At 41.9% G+C, this 24107-nt stretch overlaps 1 protein-coding gene across 1 annotated transcript; it reads right to left on the reverse strand.

Annotated features, from left to right (window-relative positions):
* Positions 1 to 954: 954 nt before the first annotated feature.
* LOC110882005 lies at positions 955 to 5432 on the reverse strand. Its single transcript, XM_022130116.1, has 4 exons — positions 3983 to 5432; positions 3775 to 3867; positions 2050 to 3639; positions 955 to 1031 (listed from the first exon to the last, which is right to left on the reverse strand). The coding sequence occupies exons 1-4, from the start codon at positions 5430 to 5432 to the stop codon at positions 955 to 957; spliced, it is 3210 nt and encodes a 1069-aa protein (XP_021985808.1).
* Positions 5433 to 24107: the final 18675 nt, after the last annotated feature.

Raw genomic sequence — 24107 nt, forward strand, 5'->3', positions numbered from 1 at the left:
TTTGGAAGGGAAACATTGGGTAAACAATTTAATCGGTTTGGTTATTGCCTGGAGGGCAATGGGGGTAATTAGTTGATAGCGCTATTAGGTGGGAAACCTCACACCGGGCCGTAAGGACGGGCGTGAACTAATTATCTGGATAGGGCTATGGTTGTTAGAGGCACACTCCTCGGATACATATGGGCACACTCCCTAGGGTATCTAACGATGGCAACATAGCAAACAAGGGGTACCCACTCCCCGGATACACATGGGCACACTCCCTAGGGTATCTAACATGAGCAAACAGTCGTTAAGGGGTACCCACTCCCCGGATACACATGGGCACACTCCCTAGGGTATCTAACATGAGCAACATCGTAACGCAACATTGAATCGCATTAACATATATCTGGTAACACAACACGTTAACAAAACCTTGAACTCACCAGCGTAGTCTGACACACTTGTTTGCATGCTTGTAGGTCATTAACGTTTGGAACATGGACTTGCTATCTGGGAGTGCTAGAGTGGTCATGGATCGAGACTTTTGGATTGACTTATAAACGAAACATGGATTTTGATTATTATCATGAAACTATTGCTAAACGATTTATTACATGCTTCCGCTATACAACATTGTGGGATTTGATATCATGTTTGACATTTTCAATTGGTAATAAATGGTATGTTTTATTAAGTATTTATCATTGGTTCAATGTGATTGGTGGCTCGAACTCTGATGCGTAACACGCCTCGCGGGGCTCCCGCAGGTGGAATTTTGGGGGTGTTACAGATATAGTGATGTCCGAACTCTATGCATGTTATACCCTTGGTCAGAAGTTTGTATGATTTATACATGATGTCTGAGTTTAATGTATGCACACAAGATCCGACGTTCATTAATGAATTGTCTGAATTGTTGACTGAATATATGATTTGAATTATAGTGACGTTACATGCCATGAGTTCTGCTTATGCTTGAAAAGACTGTGTGTTTGTGATGTCAAGTTCAGTAACCTGAGGAACAATATGATACTTTACTTTACTGACTGATACCGTATGCACGAACAACCATTATCATATCATTTTATACACAAATATCACACGGATCACAACTGCTTGATATCCTAGACTTGTAAACCCTAATTTGATGCAAACACTTACATCGTATCATATGCAACATATCCTAGGTCATGTGTAACGGACTTAGACGTTTGATAAACCCTAGAGCATAGCATACCGAGCAAATCAAGGTGAGTTCACACAGCCAAGGCATGGGGTTCCCAGGGTGGGAATGGGATTGATATATTTATTTGTACTTCTCTAGATAATGGAACGTAGTGATATGATCCTCGGGTGAGGAAGGTGATTGGTTAAGATACTGCTAGACTAGTGATGCTTATAGAACTGATCTTCGCACACACGCCGGGATTGGCTGCGATAATATGACTGATCTTCGCACACATGCCAGGGTTGGCTGCGATAATATGACTAATCTTCGCACACATGCCTAGGAAGGCTGCGAACTATACACTAAAACTTCGCACAGGTGCCGGGTGGCCGCGATACGAACATACCTAGTCTAGAATACTTGAGAACTTTCCCTAATATTCGCATACATGCCTAGAGGGCTGCGATACGAACTATTACGATACATGACTTAATGAACGAACACAAGGCTTACCATACTATTACAATTACTAAACTATAAAACTGTGAACTCGCTCAACTAGTTGTTGATCCTCTGTTACATGCCTTGCAGGTCGTTAGATACATGGAGCTTGCACAGGGAGGAGCTGGTCGTTGTGGGCTTGGATCGTGATTGTTTGTTGAACACTTTATGACATTACATACTTATTTATATTGGGTTTTACTTATACGCTTCCGCTAAATAGTGATAACTTACTTATGTTTTGGAAACACCTTTCATATGGATTTGGTTTGGTTTAATTGCTATTACTTTAACTATATACATTGTTCTATATGATTGGTGGCTTGATCCTGGTCATGTCACGCTCCCAAGCGGTGGTATTCCGCAGGTGGATTTTGGGGGTGTGACACTAAGACCCCTCTTTCCACTAAAATACCCATGCAGCTCCCCATTAATGCTCAAAGAATATGAAACTGTAGAAACACATTTCATAACCCACATGACCATTTTTCGATGAAACCCAAAACCCAACAAGACAGCTTCAAGAAAAGACCAGTTGACAGTATCATAAGCCTTTTGGATATCAATCTTCAAGGCACATCTAGACGGGCCTCTATCAATATGGTAGTTGTGCATAAGCTCTTGCGTCAGAAGAATATTATCAGTAATTTTTCGACCCGGAACAAAAGCCGATTGATTTATGCTGACTAAACCATCCAAGCTTCCTTTAATTCTATCAGTAATAATCTTGCTTATGCATTTAAAGAGGACATTACAACAGGAGATCGGCCTGTAATCCTGCACCGTGTTAGGGGATTCCTTTTTAGGGACTAACGCTATAATAGTGTGATTGATTTGCTTTAACATTTGGCCATTCTCAAAAAAATCCAGAACAGCGTTCGTAACTTGATCACCCACCACATCCCAAGAATGTTTAAAGAAAGCAGAAGTGTACCCATCCGGGCCTGGAGCTTTGTTTTCACCAATTCCGAACATAGCTTTCTTGACCTCATCCCGCGTCACCGAACGCACCATATGATTAGCTGAAAAATCAGTCAGAGTGTTAACAAAAAGATCCCCAATATCAAGGTTCTCAACCTGGTCCTCCATACCCAAAAAATTAGTATAATGATTAAGAAAGGCTGTTGGAACTTGATCTCCCTCATACCGGTTCCCCTGCACATCCATAATACTCGAAATTTTATTTCTAGCATTCCTACTTTGCACACACTTATGAAAGAAAGCCGTGTTCGCATCCCCTGCACACAACCACTCAACCTTGGCTTTCTGCTTAAGGAAGCACTCGTCATCATACGCCGCCGTTTGAAATTCCCGAAGACATTTGGCATGATCGTCACGAAGCATCAAATCCAAAGGATTAGCATCCACTTGTTGCTGAATATGGTCTAGCTTTAGCCGTAAATCAGCAACCCTCTCATGCAAGTTACCTTGTCGAAAGAGGATTTTGTGAAAGATAGGTTTCAAGTTTCTCATTTTCTTCACTACAGCGAACATAGAGTGACCTTGAACATCCTTAGCCCATTCACATGAAACAGCCTGCCTAAACTCCGCTTTAGTAACAATAAAATTAGGGAATTTGAATGGTTTAGGTTTACTACGGGCCGTCGATGAAATCTTCAAAATACAAGGAGAATGATCCGATATACGAGCTGGTTTAAAAAGGGCATGACCATACGGAAAAAGTTCCAGGAATTTAAGATTACCCATAACACGGTCTAACTTCTTCATGACTCCAATACCCTCTCTAGGGTTTTGATTCCACGTATAATGGATGCCATGGCTCGGAATGTCAAGTAATTCAGTCTCCTTAACACAATCATAGAACTCCCTCTTGCCAATAGAATGGCTAGAAGGGCCAGATAGACAATCTTCCATATTAAGAGCCACATTAAAATCTCCAAGGACTATCCATGGTTTCTCACGAGCCAAGGCATTAAAATTGCATAAATCCTCCCATAGTGATCGACGGTCATGGTACTTATTTTCTGCATAAACAAATGAGCAGAAAAAAACTCTATTATCAGCTTTAATGAGAACTTGGGTATGCATCACCTGGTCCGATTGAGAGATAACCATGATATCCACCACGTCGGCATTCCACCCAAGAATAATTCTGGTACCTCTGGAACATAACCCGCCATTAGACGTCCAACACCAATTCCTAAAGACTTTGCTACAAATATCGGATAACTTATTCACATGGATGTGAGATTCTAACACAGCACAAATACTCAACTTGTTTTCAGCTATAAGAACCCGAACCTCAGCTTGTTTAAGGGGCCGGTTCAAGCCCCTAATATTCCATGCGGCTAAACTATCCATTTAAACCCGTAAACCCGGGAGTGCTTGCCCCCTCAGCATTATTTCCACGAGAAGTATCACTCATAAATTTAGACATTTCCGTAGGCACCACCTCAACAACCTCCTCTTCCTCATAACTATCATTCGGTCTATTCCTTACATCCGCCTTTGGCCCCGTTGATTTCTCATTAGCAAGAGAGTTATCCGCATCCCCATCTGCTTTAGATAAAGCTTCAAATGAGTTTTTGGTTGCCACATTGCCATTCACACTAGAATCCGGCTTATCATTCTTCGTACCCGACGTGCTCGCACCCGAGTTGCCTACTTTCGGCCTATACACAAATTTAGCCTTCTGTTTCTTTTGCATAACCCCTATTCTAGCCGTTTTCCTCTTATCCGTTATGAAACCCTCGTCATCTATGACAACTTGCTTAGCTTTAGTTACGACATTCTTAGGGCATGTTTGGTCATTATGACCAAAGACACAGCACACCGAGCAACGCTGAGGCTTCCATTCGTACTCAACCTTCACCTTTTCAGTAATATAGCCATCCTCATCAAGCTTCGGGATGGCCACCGTAATAAAGTCCTTTAAATCATTATCCACATTAATCTCAATCAAGGCACGGGCAAAACTACTTCTTCCCCAATTATCCACACACATATCCGCCGTATAGCCATCCAACCTTTTAGGAGTACCCAACTTAGACGCTAACAAACTCAGCCCATCATCCATATAAACTGGAATAGGGACATTATGGAATTTAACCCAAACTGGAACCGATTTGATGCACTCCTTCCTGAGGTTGACCGAAGGTGACCAAACATTCAAGAAAAGAGGAACCTTTCTAATTAACCATGGCCCTTCTTCAAGTACTTTCAGCATCCCCTCCTTTGAATTAAACTTAAAAAAGAAGAACCCTTCAGAGTTCATCATAATCTTGGCAAACCCATGTTTAGACCAAACATTTTTGGCATAGTATTCCACAACAGGAAATGGAAGCCGATTGCCCAAAAAATATCCATACAAAACATTCTCGAAGTTTTCCTGGACCTTCTTAATTACCTCACGAGGAATAAGCACATCAGCATCCTGAACCGTCTCCGTAGCATCCAGTTTCCGGAAATTTACCTCTCTTTTCAGTAAATTCTGCGTTTTAACCTTGTCCGCATAAGAAAAGATGGGTATGTCATTCACCGCATTACTCGAACTAGGGTTTGCATGGGTATCCGCCTTAGCAGCCGTATACCCACCTCCATATCCCCACGTACCATCCAATACCACAGGTTTCGAAATCTCAAACAACCCATCAATCACCGAAACATTACCTGTAGAGTACATACCACGTCTCGGCATCATAGGATTACCCTCAATATTTGTAACTCGCAAGCCAATCCCACGAACCGGAGGTGTATTATCATCATTCCCAGGAGAACGTTGGTCCAAAGGTTTCACCCCGCCACTTTCCCCCTCCATGCATGCAATAAATCCTAACAGCCGACAAGTGTAATTCTAACAACCAAAAACCCTAACAGCCGCCAAGTGTAAATCTAACAACCAAAAAACCCTAAACGGCCAACAAAGAAAGTCTTTCGCAAAGAATAAAGATCTAAAATCACAAGAAAACAGAACCCGAAATCCTTTAAACCCTAGAATAAAACCTCAACCCTTGATCGATTAAACTAGTGTCATCAATCTAGCTAAATTAATCTCAGTTAACCGCAATCAATGGCAACCAGATTAATAGATTAGGGTTTCAGAATATATTACTAAGGCCGCGATTTTGAGACGATGAAACCCTAGTTCTTAATTGATCCCTAATGCTAACGAGTTCGTTATAGATTCTTGAAAAATCAAGGTCCAATCACAGACTGTTATGCATAATATCACAAGAAAGAACAAGGGAAATCGAGCAGAGGAAGATGATTAGAAATCGCCAAAATCGCCTAAGGATAGAGAGAAGACGACCCAAACACCATTCTGATTTGTTTTTTTGGGTAAAGGGTTACCCCGGTGATTCTATATATTCACAATCAAAAACGCACAAGTAGTGTAGAGAGCCTACACTAGTTCAATCATGAGGCACACCCCATGAAAGTCAAACCAAAAACAAACCAAAACAAACAACCAAGACAAGGAAAACAACCACTAGACTACAATCTAGAAACAAAAACCAAACACAGCTAATCAGCCTCCATCGTCGTCTTTGTCATCCGCATAGATCTCCCATTCTTCAAGAATCTTTCGCACCCTCACGGTATCCTTCAACTTAGCTCCCATCAACTTGTATCGCACTGTTTTGAGAATAACATCACTAACCATCTCAGGAGGTCTAAGTTGATTTTTAAACAACCGAGCATTCCTCTCTTGCCAAATATTATAAGCAGTAGCCGCAACGAGGAGCTTAGCCACATAAATATCCGCCCGTTTCTGAAGACTACGAGCATTAAGCCAGATAACAACTTCTGACCATATCGGACTGACCGAGTTCATACCCCCCTTATCCCGGATTAGCGTCCACACCTGTGCAGAATACTTGCATTCAAAGAACAAGTGTGGATGGGAATCAAAGTTCTCAAAACACAATAAGCAACACATCATATTCATGTTTTTCCTTCTAGACAAATCCCATTGCAGAATTTTATCCTGTGTAAGTAGCTTACGTTTCATAATCAGCCACATCATGAATGCGTGCCTCGGAATACACTGAGCGAACCACACGATTTTGCACCAATCAACATCCGGTTCCCTATGGCGCAACGAATGCCAAGCCCCAGACGTCGAAAACCCATTAAGATCATTCCCATCCTTCCATAAAAGCCTATCATTTTTCATCGGATCCAGACTAACTTGATCAATCTGAATCAAGACCGGGAACAAATCCCTCCACGCTATAGGCCAACTCCAACCACCATTCGAATGCACATCGGCCACCGAATCCTCCAACCTAAAATCAGCATCTGTAATAACCCTAGGCGAAAGAAAATCGGCCAAAGGCCCCAACTCGGACCAAATATCATACCACGCTGAGGTAGAGGCACCGTTACCAACCTCCGACCAAAAATGATTTCTAACCAGCGGCCCTAACTGAGATATCTTCCTCCACGACCAACAACTACTAGCGGGCGTTTTACATACCCAAAAACTCTTGCCCTTTAACCGATACGAATGCACCCAATCGACCCACAAGGAGTCCCGTTTGGAAACAATGCTCCAAATATGAGATGACATCAACGCTTTATTCATATCCCCCACACGTCTAATACCCAAGCCCCCCTCATATTTTGGCGTACAAACCAATTTCCAAGAGACTTTCGATTTACCTTTATTAAACGCAGAATCTTGAGACCAAAGAAAGTTTCTCATCTTAGCTTCAAGCTCGTTGATTATCCGAACCGGCAAAATAAACACCGAGGCCCAGTAGATATGCATAGAAGATAGAACAGAATTAATAAGCTGAAGTCTTCCTGCGAAGGATAACAGCTTATTTCTCCAATGCATGATACGCTTTTCCAACCTCTCCACAAGAACTCGACATTCGTTGTACCCAAGCCTAGCCGAAATCAAAGGGACCCCCAAGTACCTGACAGGCAGCTTTCCTTCCTTAAAAGGCATGATATTCAGAATAGCTTGCTTAGTATGATTTTTCACATTGCAGAAGAAAACCGTGCTTTTCTGATTGCTAGGGACCAAACCCGACATCTTAGTGAATTTCGAGAGGGAAGACATAATGCAATTAGTCGAACTAACTTCCCCTCTAGCGAATAAAAACAAGTCACCTGCAAAGCAAAGTTGCAGAATACTCGTTAATACCTCCATAACCAACGTAAATAAATACGGGGACATTGGATCACCCTGCCTCAACCCCCGTTTCCCTTTGAAAAACCCATGCACTGAGCCATTGACACAAACCGAAAACGATGTAGTAGAAACACATACCATAATCCACTCCACCATTTTGATGTTAAAGCCAAAACCAATCAGCACTTTTCTCAAAAACCCCCAATCCACAGTATCGTAAGCTTTCTGAATATCGACTTTAAACGCACATCTCGGGGGACCCGCATCTCTATGATAATTATGCATTAATTCCTGGGTTAAAAGAATGTTATCCGAGATTTTCCGACCAGGAACAAAAGCCCATTGGTTGATGCTAACAATATCATTAAGTGCACCTTTAATTCTGTCCGCAATGATCTTACTGATACATTTGTAAAAAACATTACAGCAAGCAATTGGACGAAAATCAGTAACAAGCATAGGGGTCGCAACCTTTGGAATGAGAACAATTAACGTATGATTCAATTCCCGGAGAAGATTACCCGTTTCAAAGAAATCCTTAATCGCGTTAAAAATATCATTACCAACTACAGACCAAGCACTCTTAAAGAAGGCTGCCGTATAACCATCCGGCCCAGGGGCTTTGTCGTTACCAATCGAAAACATAGCCTTTTTGACCTCCTCCGTTGTTACCTGCCGAATCATATTGGTCGCCGCATCATGAGATAACATTTTCGGGAATAAACCTGGAGCCGGTTCAAGAGAAATATCCCCTACCGATCCGAAAAATCCCTCATAGTGCTGAACAAACGCTTTAAAAACCATGTCACCTTCATAAGTAACCCCACCCGAATCCGTAATAACTTCTATTCTAGAAAAATGATTTCTGGCTTTCAACGAAGAATGAAAGAATTTGGTGTTCATATCACCGGCCGCTAACCAGTCCACCTTAGATTTTTGTTTCAGGAACCTCTCCTCGTCTAGCAAAGCCGCCTGTAACTCGCGGCTAATAGTAGCCTCATCAGCACGAATAGCAACATTTGACGAGTCTTGATCCAATTTTTGCTGAATAACATCCAACTTCAGTCTAAGGTTATCTACTTTCTTGTGGAGATTTCCTTGTTTAAAGAGCAACGATCTCAACGGGTGTTTCAGCAAACGAAGTTTTTTTACAACTCGGAACTGATACACTCCGTCAACATGAGTACCCCAACCATTAGTAACGATCTCCAAAAATTCTGGTTTGAAAACCAGAAAATTAGCGAACTTGAAAGACCTCGGTTTCATTATCACAGCATCCGGGAACGATAAAATACATGGACAATGATCCGACAGACGATATGGCTTGAAAACAGCCACCGAGTTCGGATATTCCGCTAGAAAAGAAGTGTTCCCCATCACCCGATCAATTTTCTTAAGTAACCCAATCCCCTTCTTAGGCTTTTGGTTCCAAGTAAAATGAATACCTGACCGATTAATATCGACCACTTCAATATCATCAACATAAGCCTGGAACTCCCTCATACTGGTCGAACAAGAAGAAGTGCCCATGGAACTGTCCTCTATATTCAGAGCCGAGTTAAAATCTCCCATAATAAACCACGGACTATCCGCAACAAGAGTTTTGTGCAACGAAAGTTGGTGCCACAACTCCCTCCGGGTCACATAATAATTAGCAGCATAAACAATAGAACAGAAGACCCTCCTTTTATCCAATTTAAACACGAGTTGAAGGTGCATAACCTGATCCGACTGAGCCAAAACCATCACGTCAAAAACGGCCGGATTCCAACCCACAATGATTCTAGTGCCTTTCTCACAACATCTACCATTCGAAGTCCAATCCCACGATCGAAAAACGGACTTACACACACTAGCCAATTTAGCAACATTAACATGGGACTCTAAAATCGCACACAGACTCAACTTATAATCTTTCACAGCTTGCCGAACCTCCATTTGTTTGAGAGGGCGGTTCAACCCCCTTATATTCCAGACCGCGAGACTAATCATTAGCAACCACCTGAGAAGGAGTGCTTGCCCCTTGTTTGCTCTGAATTTTACACGTCCCTTGCCTCATAAACTCATCCATTTCGTTATAAACTTCTTCAACTTCATTATCCGAATCCTCCAAGGCCGAACCCGAGGGTTTCTTGCTAGTTCCCTCTCCCGAATCAGCATTGTTTAACACATCAAAGGGATTATTCAGTTTAATCGGCACCGAAGATGACCCAAGGTTACCCTTCGGCTGTGGTTTTGGAGCCACTGGCCGATATTCAAATTTGCTTTTCTGCTTGTTCACCGGAATACCCATTTTTCTAGCAACCTTCTTACCATGAACTTCAGTATACCCATCCTGATCAACAATCGGACCCTTTTTCTTTTGCACGTTCTTTTGAAAATTGCGGTTCGGTACATCATTCTTAACAACCTTCACCGGTGTTTTCGGACACCCATCAGCCGTGTGACCGAACACACAACAAGTGTGGCAACGGTATGGACTCCATTCATACTCCACATACATAGTTTCTTTAATAAAACCCTCCCCTTCCGGTTCAGGTATCGCCATAGTAATCTCTTCACGAAACTCCTTATCCGCCGAAATTTCCACCAACGCTCTAGCATAGCTGCTACGACCCCACAAATCGGTACACATAGAAGTTGTAAAAGAATCCAGCATCTTGGGCTCACCGATTTTTGTAGCTATCAAGCTAAGACCATCTTCCGTATAAGCCGCAATAGGAACCTCGTGAATTTTAACCCAAACCTGCACCTTCTTAACTTCTTTCTTTTCAAGTTTGGTCGTTGGGGTCCATATGTTCAGAAACAACGGTTGCGATCTAATAATCCACGGACCATCCTTGAGGACATTCAACATTCCCCCTTCATCGTTAAACTTGAAAAAGAAAAATCCATTAGCATTCATCATCGACTTCTGCAACCCATATTTCTTCCACTGGACTTTAACAAAGTAATCAACAACCGGGAATGCAACCCGGTCCCCCAAAAAATACCCGTAAATAGTATTAGATAACTTCTCTTGCACGGTTCGAACAGATTCTTTGGGAAGCACTATATCACATCCTTCATGCACAACCGGACTCTCTAAGGAACGAAAATTAACTTTCTGACCGCTCCTAGCTGCAACCGATTCCGCATAAGACAAAGGAGTAGAGCTACTACTCTGACCATTAAACGAACTTTGAGCACCATGAGCAGCCCCAGATGCAACCGGTTTGAACGTCACACCTTTAGCAGGATTACGGTTTGCATGGGGCGCCCCCATAACCGACTCATAATCCATCCCACATGCATGATCAGCATTTAATTCAACTGGCTTAGAAATATCGATCAATCCATCAATAACCGACGTAGTATTCGTTGAAAACATACCTCGCTTCGGAATCCGATTAATCCCCTCAATGTTAGTCACTCGCAATCCAATACCACGAACTGGTGGTGTCTTCTCATCCGTCCCCGGAGTGGCAACCTCCTGCAACGGCTTTGAGCGATCATTCATGACAACAGCAAATCAAAACAACTCTCTCTAGAAAACCAGCAGACCAAAGTAACAAGCACCCGAAATCCAAAACCCTATAGCCGCAAAGAACGAAGACCAAGAAAAACAGAAAAACCCTAATCCTAAAAACCCTAGTTTGAAACCTGAACCCTTAATCGGTTAAACCTGAGCATCAATCTAGCTAAATTAAACTCAGTTAACCGCAATCAACGACTACCAGTTTAATAAATCAGGGTTCTTGAATCAAAACCTAGAGCGGCGATTGTAAGAAGAAAACCGAAAAACCCTAGTTCTAAATCGATCCCTAGTGCTAACGAGTTCGTTATAGAGATCAAGTCTCTAATCACAGACTGTTATACACAAGATCACGAAGAAAAACATAGGATTCATGAAGAACAGTCAAAATCGCCATTTAGGAGAGAGAGCATAGGGTTCTAGGCACATGTGTATTCACGTGATCTGCTGTGTATGAACCTTGTAATTTGCTTTGTCTTGTAAATCATTTCCCATTCTGATTTGTTACTTTTGTATAATTGTGCGTTTTTTCTCGACGACATTTATGTTACTGTATTGTTTGATTCGGGTGCGGATACAAGTTATGTGTCTTTGAAAGTTAGCCAAATGTTAAAACGTGCACCAACTCCCCTAAATACCAAACATGTCGTAGAGTTAGCAAAAGGTAAAAGTATAGAGGCCACACACATAGTTCAGGGTTGTAATCTTATCCTCGCTGGTCAGACTTTCTGCATCGACCTCATTCCTATAGTTCTGGGTAGTTTTGACGTCGTCGTTGGCATGGATTGGTTATCCAAGCAGCAAGCAGAGATCCTATGTAAGGAGAAGATTATTCGTATTCCTCGTTCGGGTAAAGAACCTCTCGAAGTTCAAGGCGACAAGAGTGGTGCTGTGGTTGGCATCATCTCTTTCTTGAAGGCTCAGAAATGTTTACGAAAGGGGCACACTGCCATTTTGGCACTAGTTACTGATGCATCAACGAAAGAGAAAAGAGTTGAGGATATCCCAGTTGTACGCGAATTCCCTCAAGTGTTTCCTGAAGATTTACCTGGTCTACCGCCTCATCGCCAGGTCGAGTTTCAAATCGAGCTAGCTCCAGGAGCAGCACCAATAGCCCGCGCACCGTATCGATTAGCTCCAACCGAACTGGAAGAACTGTCAAAGCAGCTACAAGAGCTCTTGGAAAAGGGCTTTATTCGTCCAAGCTCTTCGCCTTGGGGAGCTCCAGTATTATTCGTGAAAAAGAAAGACGGTACATTTAGGATGTGCATTGATTACTGCGAACTGAACAAGGTGACAGTGAAGAACCGCTATCCTCTTCAACGTATTGACGACTTATCGACCAGTTGCAAGGGTCGAGTTACTACTCCAAGATTGATCTAAGGTCAGGTTACCATCAGCCGAGAGTCCGCGAGAAGGACGTCTCCAAGACAGCATTCAGAACTCGCTACGGTCACTACGAGTTTCTAGTCATGCCATTTGGGCTTACGAACACGCCTGCAGTTTTCATGGATCTTATGAACAGGGTGTGCAAACCCTATCTAGACAAGTTCGTAATCGTTTTCATCGACGACATCCTGATCTACTCCAAGAGTCAGGAGGAACACGAGCAGCACTTACGCCTTATCTTGGAACTTCTTCGAAAGGAACAACTGTACGCCAAGTTTTCAAAATGCGACTTCTGGCTTCGTGAAGTCCATTTCTTAGGCCATGTGGTGAACAGGGATGGGATTCATGTCGATCCATCCAAGGTAGATTCGATCAGGAACTGGCCTGCACCTCTTACACCAACGGAAATACGCCAATTTTTGGGTTTGGCAGGGTACTACAGACGATTCATCAAAGACTTCTCAAAGATCGCACAGCCGCTTACAATGTTGACACAGAAAGGTGTTACCTACCGTTGTGGTAATACACAAGAAACGGCTTTTCGGTATCTGAAGGATAGACTATGCAGCGCACCTATTCTCTCATTGCCAGAAGGCACAGATGATTTTGTGGTCTACAGATGATTTTGTGGTCTATTGTGACGCATCGATACAGGGGCTTGGTTGTGTATTGATGCAACGGGATAAAGTTATTGCCTACGCTTCGTGGCAACTCAAAGTTCATGAACGGAACTACACGACGCACGATTTAGAGCTGGGAGCTGTTGTTTTTGCGCTTAAGATATGGCGACACTACCTGTACGGTACCAAGTGCACTATTTACACCTATCACAGGAGTCTCGAGCATATCTTCAAGCAGAAGGAATTGAATATGTGTCAACGACGATGGGTCGAGTTACTTAATGATTACGAATGCGCCATCAAGTACCATCCAGGCAAGGCCAATGTTGTGGCTGACGCTCTCAGTCGAAAAGACACTCTACCTAGGCGTGTACGAGCTTTGCAGCTCACTATCCAGTCTGATCTTCCTGCACAGATACGAGATGCTCAGGTGGAAGCATTGAAACCAGAAAACGTCAAGGCTGAAGCCTTACGCGGATCGAGGCAACGATTAGAACAAAAGGAAGACGGTGCCTACTATGTAACAGGGCGTATTTGGGTCCCACTTTATGGCGGTCTACGCGTACTGGTGATGGACGAAGCGCACAAGTCTCGCTACTCAGTACATCCAGGGTCGGATAAAATGTACCATGACATCAGAACTACTTATTGGTGGCCTAGCATGAAGGCCCACATCGCTACCTACGTCAGCAAATGCTTGACCTGTGCAAGAGTCAAGGTAGAGTATCAGAAACCAGCGGGCCTACTTCAACAACCAAAGATACCACAGTGGAAATAGGAGGAAATTCCCATGGATTTCGTTACTAGCCTACCTAGATCCCAGCGTGGGAACGATACTATTTGGGTGATCGTGGATCGACTCACCATGTCTGCTCATTTCCTGGCAATCAAAGAAACCGACAAGTTTTCCACATTAGCAGACATTTACTTGAAAGAAGTGGTCTCGAGGCACGGGGTGCCCACCTCTATCATTTCGGATCGCGATGCACGATTCACATCAGAACTATGGCAAGCAATGCACAAGGCTTTTGGCTCTCGGTTAGATATGAGCACAGCATATCACCCTCAGACGGATGGGCAGTCTGAGCGCACGATTCAAGCTCTAGAAGACATGCTTCGGGCATGTGTTATCGATTTTGGCAACAGCTAGGAAAAGCACCTCCCTTTGGTGGAGTTCTCATACAACAACAGTTATCACACCAGCATACAAGCCGCTCCATTCGAGGCATTGTACGGGCGTAAATGCCGGTCACCTCTCTGTTGGGCAGAGGTGGGGGATAGTCAGATCACGGGTCCAGAACTTATAGTGGACACCACGGAAAAGATTGCACAGATACGACAACGCATGGCGGCGGCTCGCGACCGTCAGAAAAGCTACGCGGATAAGCATAGGAAGCCATTGGAATTTCAGGTCGGGGACCGGGTTTTACTTAAAGTCTCACCCTGGAAGGGTGTGGTTCGTTTTGGGAAACGGGGCAAACTTAATCCGCGGTATGTCGGACCGTTCGAAATCGCAGAAAGAATAGGCAAAGTAGCCTACAGACTAAACCTACCAGCTGAACTCGGTGCAGTTCACGATGTTTTCCACGTGTCGAATCTGAAGAAGTGTCTGTCAGATGAGACCCTCATAGTTCCTTTTAAGGAACTCACTATCGACGAGCGGTTGCAGTTCGTCGAGGAACCAGTTGAAATCACGGACCGGGATGTCAAGGTCCTCAAGAACACTAGAATACCTCTTGTTCGGGTTCGTTGGAACTCCCGTCATGGCCCAGAGATACCTGGGAACGAGAAGATCAAATGGAACTCAAGTATCCCCAGTTATTCGAAAACCGTGCAACCACTACTGAGGCTGAAGCTACTACTGCAGAATTTCGGGACGAAATTCCAAATCAACGGGGGGATGATGTGACACCCCAGGAAAACCAGTAAACGATACAACTTACCTAGCTTCCTCAGTAACCGCATGCTAAATTTCGGGACGAAATTTCTTTCAAGTTGGGGATAATGTGACAACTCGAGTTCCAAGATTCCAATTTCGCATTTATTGCACGTTCATTGTTTGTTTAGTCGTTTACTTGCACAATTAGTTGCTGTGAAACTGTAACGTTTTAATTTAATAAGGTATATTGTGTTTGAGCATGGTTATGTGTTGCTTATGAATGATTTGACAAATACGTAATTGTGATGGTGAAACTGTAAATTGCATATCTTGTGCATGCAATATGTGATAGATAATTCTTTAGGGTGCTTAGTGCTAATAGTGAAACTAAAATCATTCTTAACCCTAATCCCTTTCACTAATCATCACCAAAGAAACTAAGCATGTACTTTCACATTCTCTGATCATCTCCTACAATCATTTGCTTCATCTTTGGCACAAGACTTTTACATCAATCTTGGTCTTTCAATCCATCTAGAATCAATTCATGGTAATTGTTTAATCACTGCTTGTTGTAAATCGTTGATTGATTGATTCATGTTAAAACCCTAATTCTACATGTAATGATTCTGTGTTATTGAATTCTGATTATTGTGAAATGATGTTGATTATTGTGTAATCATTGCCTGATGATTAAGATACAAGAATTGTAGAATGATTGATTGATAATTGGATTACTGTAGTATAGATGCAATGAAATTAGGGTTTTGATCGTATGAATGTATGAATGTAACTGTTGCTTTGATTCTGTGAATTGGCTTTAGAAATCACGTATGTTGAAACTCGTAGCTAACAGTCAGAGCTTTGTGAAGTTACAAGGGTCAGAGTTTTGATTTGTATGATTGTCTGAGTTTGTGTGTTGAACATTTGTCTGAGTTTTGTAACAATGTGCAAGGTCCGAATTTTACATAGACAACATAGGAGATCCGAACTTTTAAGGGGGGAGACCCCTAGTCCGAATTTTAACCTAGGGAATGGGAGTCAGGGTTTTGCTAGTGGCCTGGTCCGAATTTTATGAGGGGGGATACCCCTGTCCGAACTTTTAAGGAGGGAAGGCCTTCCCCCCTAGTCCGAGTTTTGTGAAGGGGGACTACCCTGTCCGACCTTGTGAACCCTTGTCCCCTTGTCCGAGTTTATTGGCCTCAAAAACCCCTCCCCTGTCCGAGTTTTTAGGTAAGGAACCCCCTTGGTCCGAATTTATTGCCCTGGAATGTTGTCTGACCTTCTGTTGTGTTGTTATGTTCAACCTTTGTGAATTAAACATGATGCCACCCTGATTTGCATGCTACTAGTCAGAATTCCACATATGATATATGCTTATGACAAACATCAGTGTTGAAGCTTACTTTATGATTCTGTATATGATTGTATACTACTGAATGCAACTGAATGATCCTGTATGTGTGAACAATCTCCTCATATCATTCTGTACACAATGAACACACATAACACAATTGCTTGGACATCAAAGACTTGTAAACCCTAATTGTACGTAAAACACTCACATCAAGCTTATGTGCAATGTATCCTAGGTCGTGTTATCGTGTATAACGGACTTAGACAGTTAATTAATCCTAGAAGCAATAACATACCGAGCAAACCAAGGTGAGTTCACACAGCCAAGGCATGGGGTTCCCAGGGTGGGAATGGGTTTGGATTATTTACTTGTACTTACCTAGCTTATGGAACTTGGTTATATGGTCCTCGGGTGAGGATGGGTTATTGATAAGATACGACTAGACTAGTGATACTTATGGAACTGATCTTCGCACACACGCCGGGGTTGGCCGTGATATTATGACTAATCTTCGCACACATGCCTAGGAAGGCTGCGAACTATACACTAAACTTCGCACATGTGCCGGGTGGCCGCGATACAAATATACCTAGTCTAGAATACTTGGAAACTTTCCCTAATCTTCGCATACATGCCTAGAGGGCCGCGATACGAACTAATACGATACATGACTTAATTGTTTTGGGTAAAGAGTTACCCCGGTGAATCTATTATAAACCGCAAATAAGTACAAGTAGTGAGGATGAATTCCACACTAGTTTATATACAGGACATGCCCCATATATGTAAGCCAACAATCATAAAAAACCTATGACATCACATCAAACCTAGCCTACTACACATCATGCAAAGATATCTAGCAGACAAAACAATACATAACCAAAATCTTCAACCTCCATCATCGAAGATGAAGTTGCCACGAACCGGCAGCCCCTTTAGACGAACCAATGACAAACTAACCATTGGAGATCTTTGTGGAAGAGGTGCTTGCCCCTGAAGTAGAAGTCGAAGGATATGTACCCGAATCTTTGGTTTCATCATAGACAACTTCAACCCCGTCCTCATCTAAATCCACATGAACCTGTCTACCCCCTTTATTTCTCTCTTGAGTTGAAACACCCCGTCTCCCAACACATTCGAGAGCAGAAAACGGATTATGAGTCTAGATTTTATGGGAAGTAGAAACCTGCTGAGAAGTAGCGGCCTTTTTCTTCCTATCCACCGGTCTGTATTCAAATTTAGGCTTCTGGTTATTAACTTGAAAGCCATTCTTCTTAGCACTCTTCTTAACCGGAACTTCAGTAAAACCATCCTCGTCTACTATTGGCCTGTTAATAGGAGTTTTGGATGTTGAGCCAATACGTGTAGGACATTCCTCAGAGTCATGCCCAAACACACAGCAGTGAGCACATCTCGGAGGTTCCCATTCATACTCCACCCGAATAGTCTCGGTAACATATTTGTTTCCATCCAATTCAGGAATAGCCATGGTTACAGTGCCTTTCAAATCCTGATTAGCTGATATTTCAATGAGAGCCCTAGCATAGCTGCTCCGTCCCCAAGCCTCATTACACATATCAACAGTATACGAATCCAACCGCACAGGAGATCCAATTTTTGAAGCCAGCATGCTTAACCCATCATCAGAATAAGCCACTAGAGGGACGTCATGCAACTTCACCCAAACTGCAACCTTTTTCAACTCTTCTTTTTTAAGGGTGTTTGTAGGGACCAAATGTTGAGAAACAAGGGTTTGTTACGGATCATCCAAGGACCCCCTTCAAGAACAGCGTCCATTCCCTTTCTATCTTCAAACTTGAAGAAAAAGAACCCATTTGAATTCATCATCGTTTTCTGAAGACCATGTTTCTTCCAATTTGTTCTCACAAAGTAATCAATAACCGGATATGCAATTCTATCCCCCAGGAAGTAACCATAAAGAGTGTTAGCTAACCTGTTGTTAAATTGACGAACAGAGTCAATAGGCAGCACTACATCCACACCCTCCAATGAGGCATCTGAGATTAGCTTTTGAAAATTGATTTCCGGTACTTGGTTAGCCACATCATTGGTCTTCCTAGCACTTTCCTCTTCACTTTGAGCCTGATTTGGATTACCACTCTGCTCAACCTGTTTGTTTAGAACCACATCAGCATACAAATGTTGTTGTACTAGAGCATTTTCACCCTGTTCCTGCTTTCGGACACGAGCAGGGCTGACATCATTTAGCGGGAGCACAAATCATACCTTTCTCTTATCAAAAACCATTGCATAATCCTCATCTGGTGAATCTGAACAGCCAAGAACGTAGTCAGTATCATTCAGCGGTACCATGAACCGAACCTTCTTATTCCCCACTTCTGAAACCGTAGGGATTTGTGAATTCTGTCTTGGCTCAAAAGGTTTCCCATCGATACTTCGGATCTTTCTCGCAAAGACGTTTGAATTATCCTCAGTTCGTTCATCCATTCAACTCTAATCTGATCAAACAGAATGGATTTGACGGCTGAACACAAAGGAAATCTGACAAAACCCTAGCAGCCGTGACAAACCCTAATTCGAACCAATGATTGAATCCGAAACAATCTGATGTATAACAGCCGCCGCAAACAAACCCTAATCAATCTGATGTAACCCCAAAACCATGATTACGATGGTATTAGTGATCAATAATCAGCAAAGAATGTAGTTGGATTGCCGTAGCCGCCGCAAAAGTTAACCCTAAACGAACTGAATGAAATAATGCTGCCGGTTACCCCAAGAACAATCAGAAACGAATGAAAAAACAAACCCTAGAGCACGAAACTTAATCTGATTTCAGATGATTAGAACCTAAAGAAACGAAATTGGAATCCTTAGACACTAACCAAGATCGATCGAGACCAAGATGTGATTGAATCGACTAGGGTTTCACGAAATATCCAAGATCGCCCAGAGCTTCCCCATCGCCTCTTTTTTTAATACACATGACTTAATGAACGAACACAAGGCTTACTATACTATTACAATTACTGAACTATAAACTATGAACTCGCTCAACTAGTTGTTGACTCTCTGCTGCATGCCTTGCAGGACCTTAGGTACATATGGAGCTTGCACAGGGAGGGGCAGGTCGTTGTGGAGCATGGATTGGATGTTTTGTTACACTTTATAACACTCGAACTTATTACATACATTGGGTTTTCATATTATGCTTCCGCTACTTAAACTATGTTTTGGTTTGAACATCAATTGTATTGAATTGGGTTTTTACGAACTATTCGATTATTATATACTATGCTCAATATGATTGATGGCTTGATCCTGGCCAGTCACGCTCCCAAGCGGTGATACTCCGCGTCTGGATTTTGGGGGTGTGACAATCAAGATACACATAGGCGGACTTGGGCCTTAGTGACAATAAAAGACACAAGACTAGTTAATTATGTTATGCTTATTTGTTGTTAAGACATTGTAATTTCTTTTAATCAATAAAACAACATTTCAATTTCCATGTGTTATGAAACAATGATTCTGTTACAACACTCCCCGACGACTCCGCCACGTTTTGTTGTTTTACGTGGTCGGGGTGTGACAAGTCGCAAGGCTTGAATCTATGCGATTAACATTACTGCATAAATGTTTGTAATCATAAAGCATTGTTTTTCTGCAAAACATAACATTTGATTTAAACTTAGTTTATTCAAAAACATTGTTTTGTACATTTTCTATGGGGTTGAGTAGCTTCTAGTTATTCACCATACATGACACAGTTTATACATTGACATCATCACATAGTTTAAGTAGATGATTTCTTACTTGCTATGCATTTCATTTGGTTGTACATGAAACATTTCACACATGACATTGTACATGGTTTACACATACACATTTTTGACATGGAACAAGACATTTTGGTTGGTTATTGATAAGTGACTTATGTAACGGGGCTATGTGTTATATGATAAAAGCATGGTGGATACGCTGCTGGTACTTCCTATATATAAGTGCTTTTATTGTATTATACATTGTTGCGTTATATAAATCACTTGGGCAAGACATGAAACATTTTTATACAAGAACAAGACATTGTTTTACAAAGTACACATTTTATCCAAATTCATTTTCACTTGGTTAAGTCATTTAACCATGCATTATCATTTCATCATCATTTGATTTTCATTGATTTTCACATGGTTTTACAAAGGAAAACATTTTACAAGGTTCATGACTCCATTTTGTTAAACATTTTTCAAACCATAAGTCATGAATCTACATTAAACAAAACCTATGTATCTCACAGGCATTTTTATGCTGACGTACCTACTTTTACATGTGTTTTCAGGTGCTGTTGCATGATGTGTGTGCTTCACTTAGGCGGACTCGGGCCTTAGTGACTTCAAAGACAGTTATTATGTAGTTTTAGTTGAACTCAAAGACAATGTAACCTTAATTTTAATAATACAAAACTTTGTTTGCCATGGTTGTTGAAACAATAATTCTGTCGCGACTCACCTCCTCGGCGTTTTCGCCGCGGGTTTCTTTGTTTTACCGCGGCCGGGGTGTGACATGTATAGATCTTGCAAGGGACCTGGGTCAAATTTAGTAAGACCTCCTTCAATACCCAAAGGTATTGGATGGCGAGGGTCCAAACTCTTTGATCCCCTCATAAGTTAAACTACTATTAAAACTTTAACCTAGCTACTTAGGACTGTATCCCTGCTGACTCAGACTACTTAGCTGAGGCTAACGCCGCCTTCAAAAGAGGGGCCTACAACATTATGCATTAATAACTTAATTAATTATCTTTCAATAATCCGACCCTTTAGGATTGTATCCTTGCTGACTCAAACTACTGGGTTGAGGGTAACGTCGCCTTCAAAAGAGGGGCCTACTACAATAACTAAGATAATCTCTTAAACAAGTGCAAAAGTGCGAAAATAATCAAAGGTTACACTAACACACGAGTTGGATCCAAGTGATTCATCTTGTCTATCTGTTTTTATTTTTATTTTATTTTCAGCATTTTAGTTAGTTTTATTTTCTTAGTTTAAAAATCTTTTTCTAACATTTTGGTTTGATTAGACGTTGAGGATAAACCGGTACTAAAAGCTCTTGTGTCCTTGGACGACCTCGATATCTTACCAACACTATACTACGTCCACGATGGGTGCACTTGCCCATATGTGTGTTTAGTGTTAGTAAATATCGTGTTTTATAAATATAAAACTTGGCTAAAAAGTGTAAAAGGACTTAAAATACATACCTAAAACATATATACACTTCACGCACATCACCTTCCTACTCGCTTTGTGTTAATGGGGAACTGCATGGTTATTTCAAGGGACGACGGGGATTACGTCAAGGAGATCCGCTCTCTCCTTATCTATTCACTCTTGTTATGGAAATTCTAACTTGTATTCTTCAACACGCTTCTCGGCTGGATAGCTAGTTTAAGTTTCACAATAAATGTGAAAAGCATCATATTATTAACCTCTGTTTTGCAGATGATTTGTTTCTTTTCGCTCGAGGTGATGTTCATTCAGTTCGATTTATTATGGAGGCCCTTACGCACTTCACGAACATGTCGGGTTTGGTCCCTAGTATGCAAAAAAGTACAGCGTTTTTCTGTAATGTTTCCAATATTATCAAGGATGCTATCTTGGATGTTTTGCCGTTTGAGGAGGGCCTGCTGCCGGTTAGGTATTTGGGGGTTCCTCTTATTTCTTCTAGACTCCTTGCCAAAGATTGTAGTGTTTTGGTTGAGAGATTGGAGAAACGCATCGCAAATTGGAGGAATAAACTTCTTTCATTCGCTGGTAGATTACAGCTTATTATTTCTGTTTTGGCGTCTATGCATGTTTATTGGTCATCGATTTTTATTTTACCCGCTAGTATTATCAAAGACCTGGAGGCTAAAATGTGAAATTTCTTATGGTCCCAAGAAGCTTCTTTTCATAGAGGGAAATCCAAAGTCTCTTGGAATGCTATTTGTGTCCCAAAGTATGAAGGTGGGCTTGGGATTCGGAGAGTTGGTGATGTTAACAAGGCTCTGATGGCGTCTCATGCTTGGAGTATTTTGAATAAGAGGAATTCGTTATGGGTAGCATGGATTTACTCTTACAGGTTAAAGACTCGTAATTTTTGGATGTGTAGTGAAGTAGCGAATTGTAGCTGGTCCTGGAGGAAGCTATTGCAAATCAGGCCGTTTTTGAGAAGTTATATTTGGTCGAAATTGGGGGATGGTAAAAACACATCAGCTTGGTATGACACTTGGTGTCATCTGGGGCCTCTCACAAGCTTTTTATCGGCTCGAGTGATTACCGGTGCAGGTTTTGGGTTACATGCCAAGGTTGCGGATGTTTATTCAGATAATGCTTGGGCATGGCCGCAGGAATGGAGATCTCGGTTCGCAGGTTTGGATCAGTTGGATAATATTCACTTGCACCCGAATAGTATGGACAGGTTATGCTGGAAGGAAGGTGATAATTTGCATGATTTTTCTTCGTCTAGAGTCTGACATTCGGTTCGATCTAGGGAGCAAGAGATTGACTGGGTTAATATTGTCTGGTTTAATCAATGCATTCCCAGACATGCTTTCCTAATGTGGTTCATTATGCGTCGGAAACTCCTGACGCAAGACATTATTTTACAATGGGATATCTCAAGACGAAAAAATATGAACATGATGTGTTGTCTTCTTTGTTTCGAGAACATGATGTTTTTAGTATTATATCGCGTATAATACCCGAGGGTCTCGTTTGGTTCCTGAATAACCTCGCATTACGCTCTTGCCATATAACATAAGCTGTCGCTTATGTTATATGGCAAGAGCGTAATGCGAGGTTATTCAGGAACCAAACGAGACCCTCGGGTATTATACGCGATATAATACTAAAAACTATTCGTTACAAACTAATGGGCGTGAAATTCAGGCAATGTGCTAATGTGAGGAAGTTGCTAGGAGATTGGGAGATTGCTGAAGATACAACGAACGACAATGGAGGCTAATTATCATGTTTTAAGTTAATAGTGTTGGTTCTAGATGCTAGTCTAGTTGTGTTTTAGTTGTTTTGTTGCTTTTTCTTTGGTTTACTTACATGGGGCATGTCTCATGTTTGAACTAGTGTGGATGTCTCCTCACTACTTGTTTTATTGTTTTGTGAATATTAAAATCACCGGGGTAACCCTTTACCCAAAAAAGCCCTGTGATTGAATTGCGATAGTTGGATTCCCTCTTCCTATAGTTATGACTGGCAACCCCTATAAGTCAGTTTTGACTCCCTCTTTTAAGGTCGAGACTATCTAAAAGTCAATATGGTCTAGCTAGTTCTCACTTCCGAGCTCTAACTCCTTACTTTCTTTCCCACCGTAGAACTCCAATCGAAAGGGGAATCTCCCCTTAGTCCGCTTTATCTGGGGTTCACTCTGTTCGTACACATCTGATCCTTCTTTCTCAACCTTCAACTTCTTTCGATCCTCTTTACGCAGGAAGTGCGATCTGAATGCCTGGGTTAAGCAAATAGATTTCTTCAATGGTAGATTCCACTCCATTCGCTTGTACTGCGCTCTACTGGCTCTAAGACCCAACATTCTAGGAGTAACCTACACT

This window comes from Helianthus annuus, chromosome 10 (genome assembly GCF_002127325.2).
Source record: "Helianthus annuus cultivar XRQ/B chromosome 10, HanXRQr2.0-SUNRISE, whole genome shotgun sequence".
Taxonomy (NCBI): domain Eukaryota; kingdom Viridiplantae; phylum Streptophyta; class Magnoliopsida; order Asterales; family Asteraceae; genus Helianthus; species Helianthus annuus.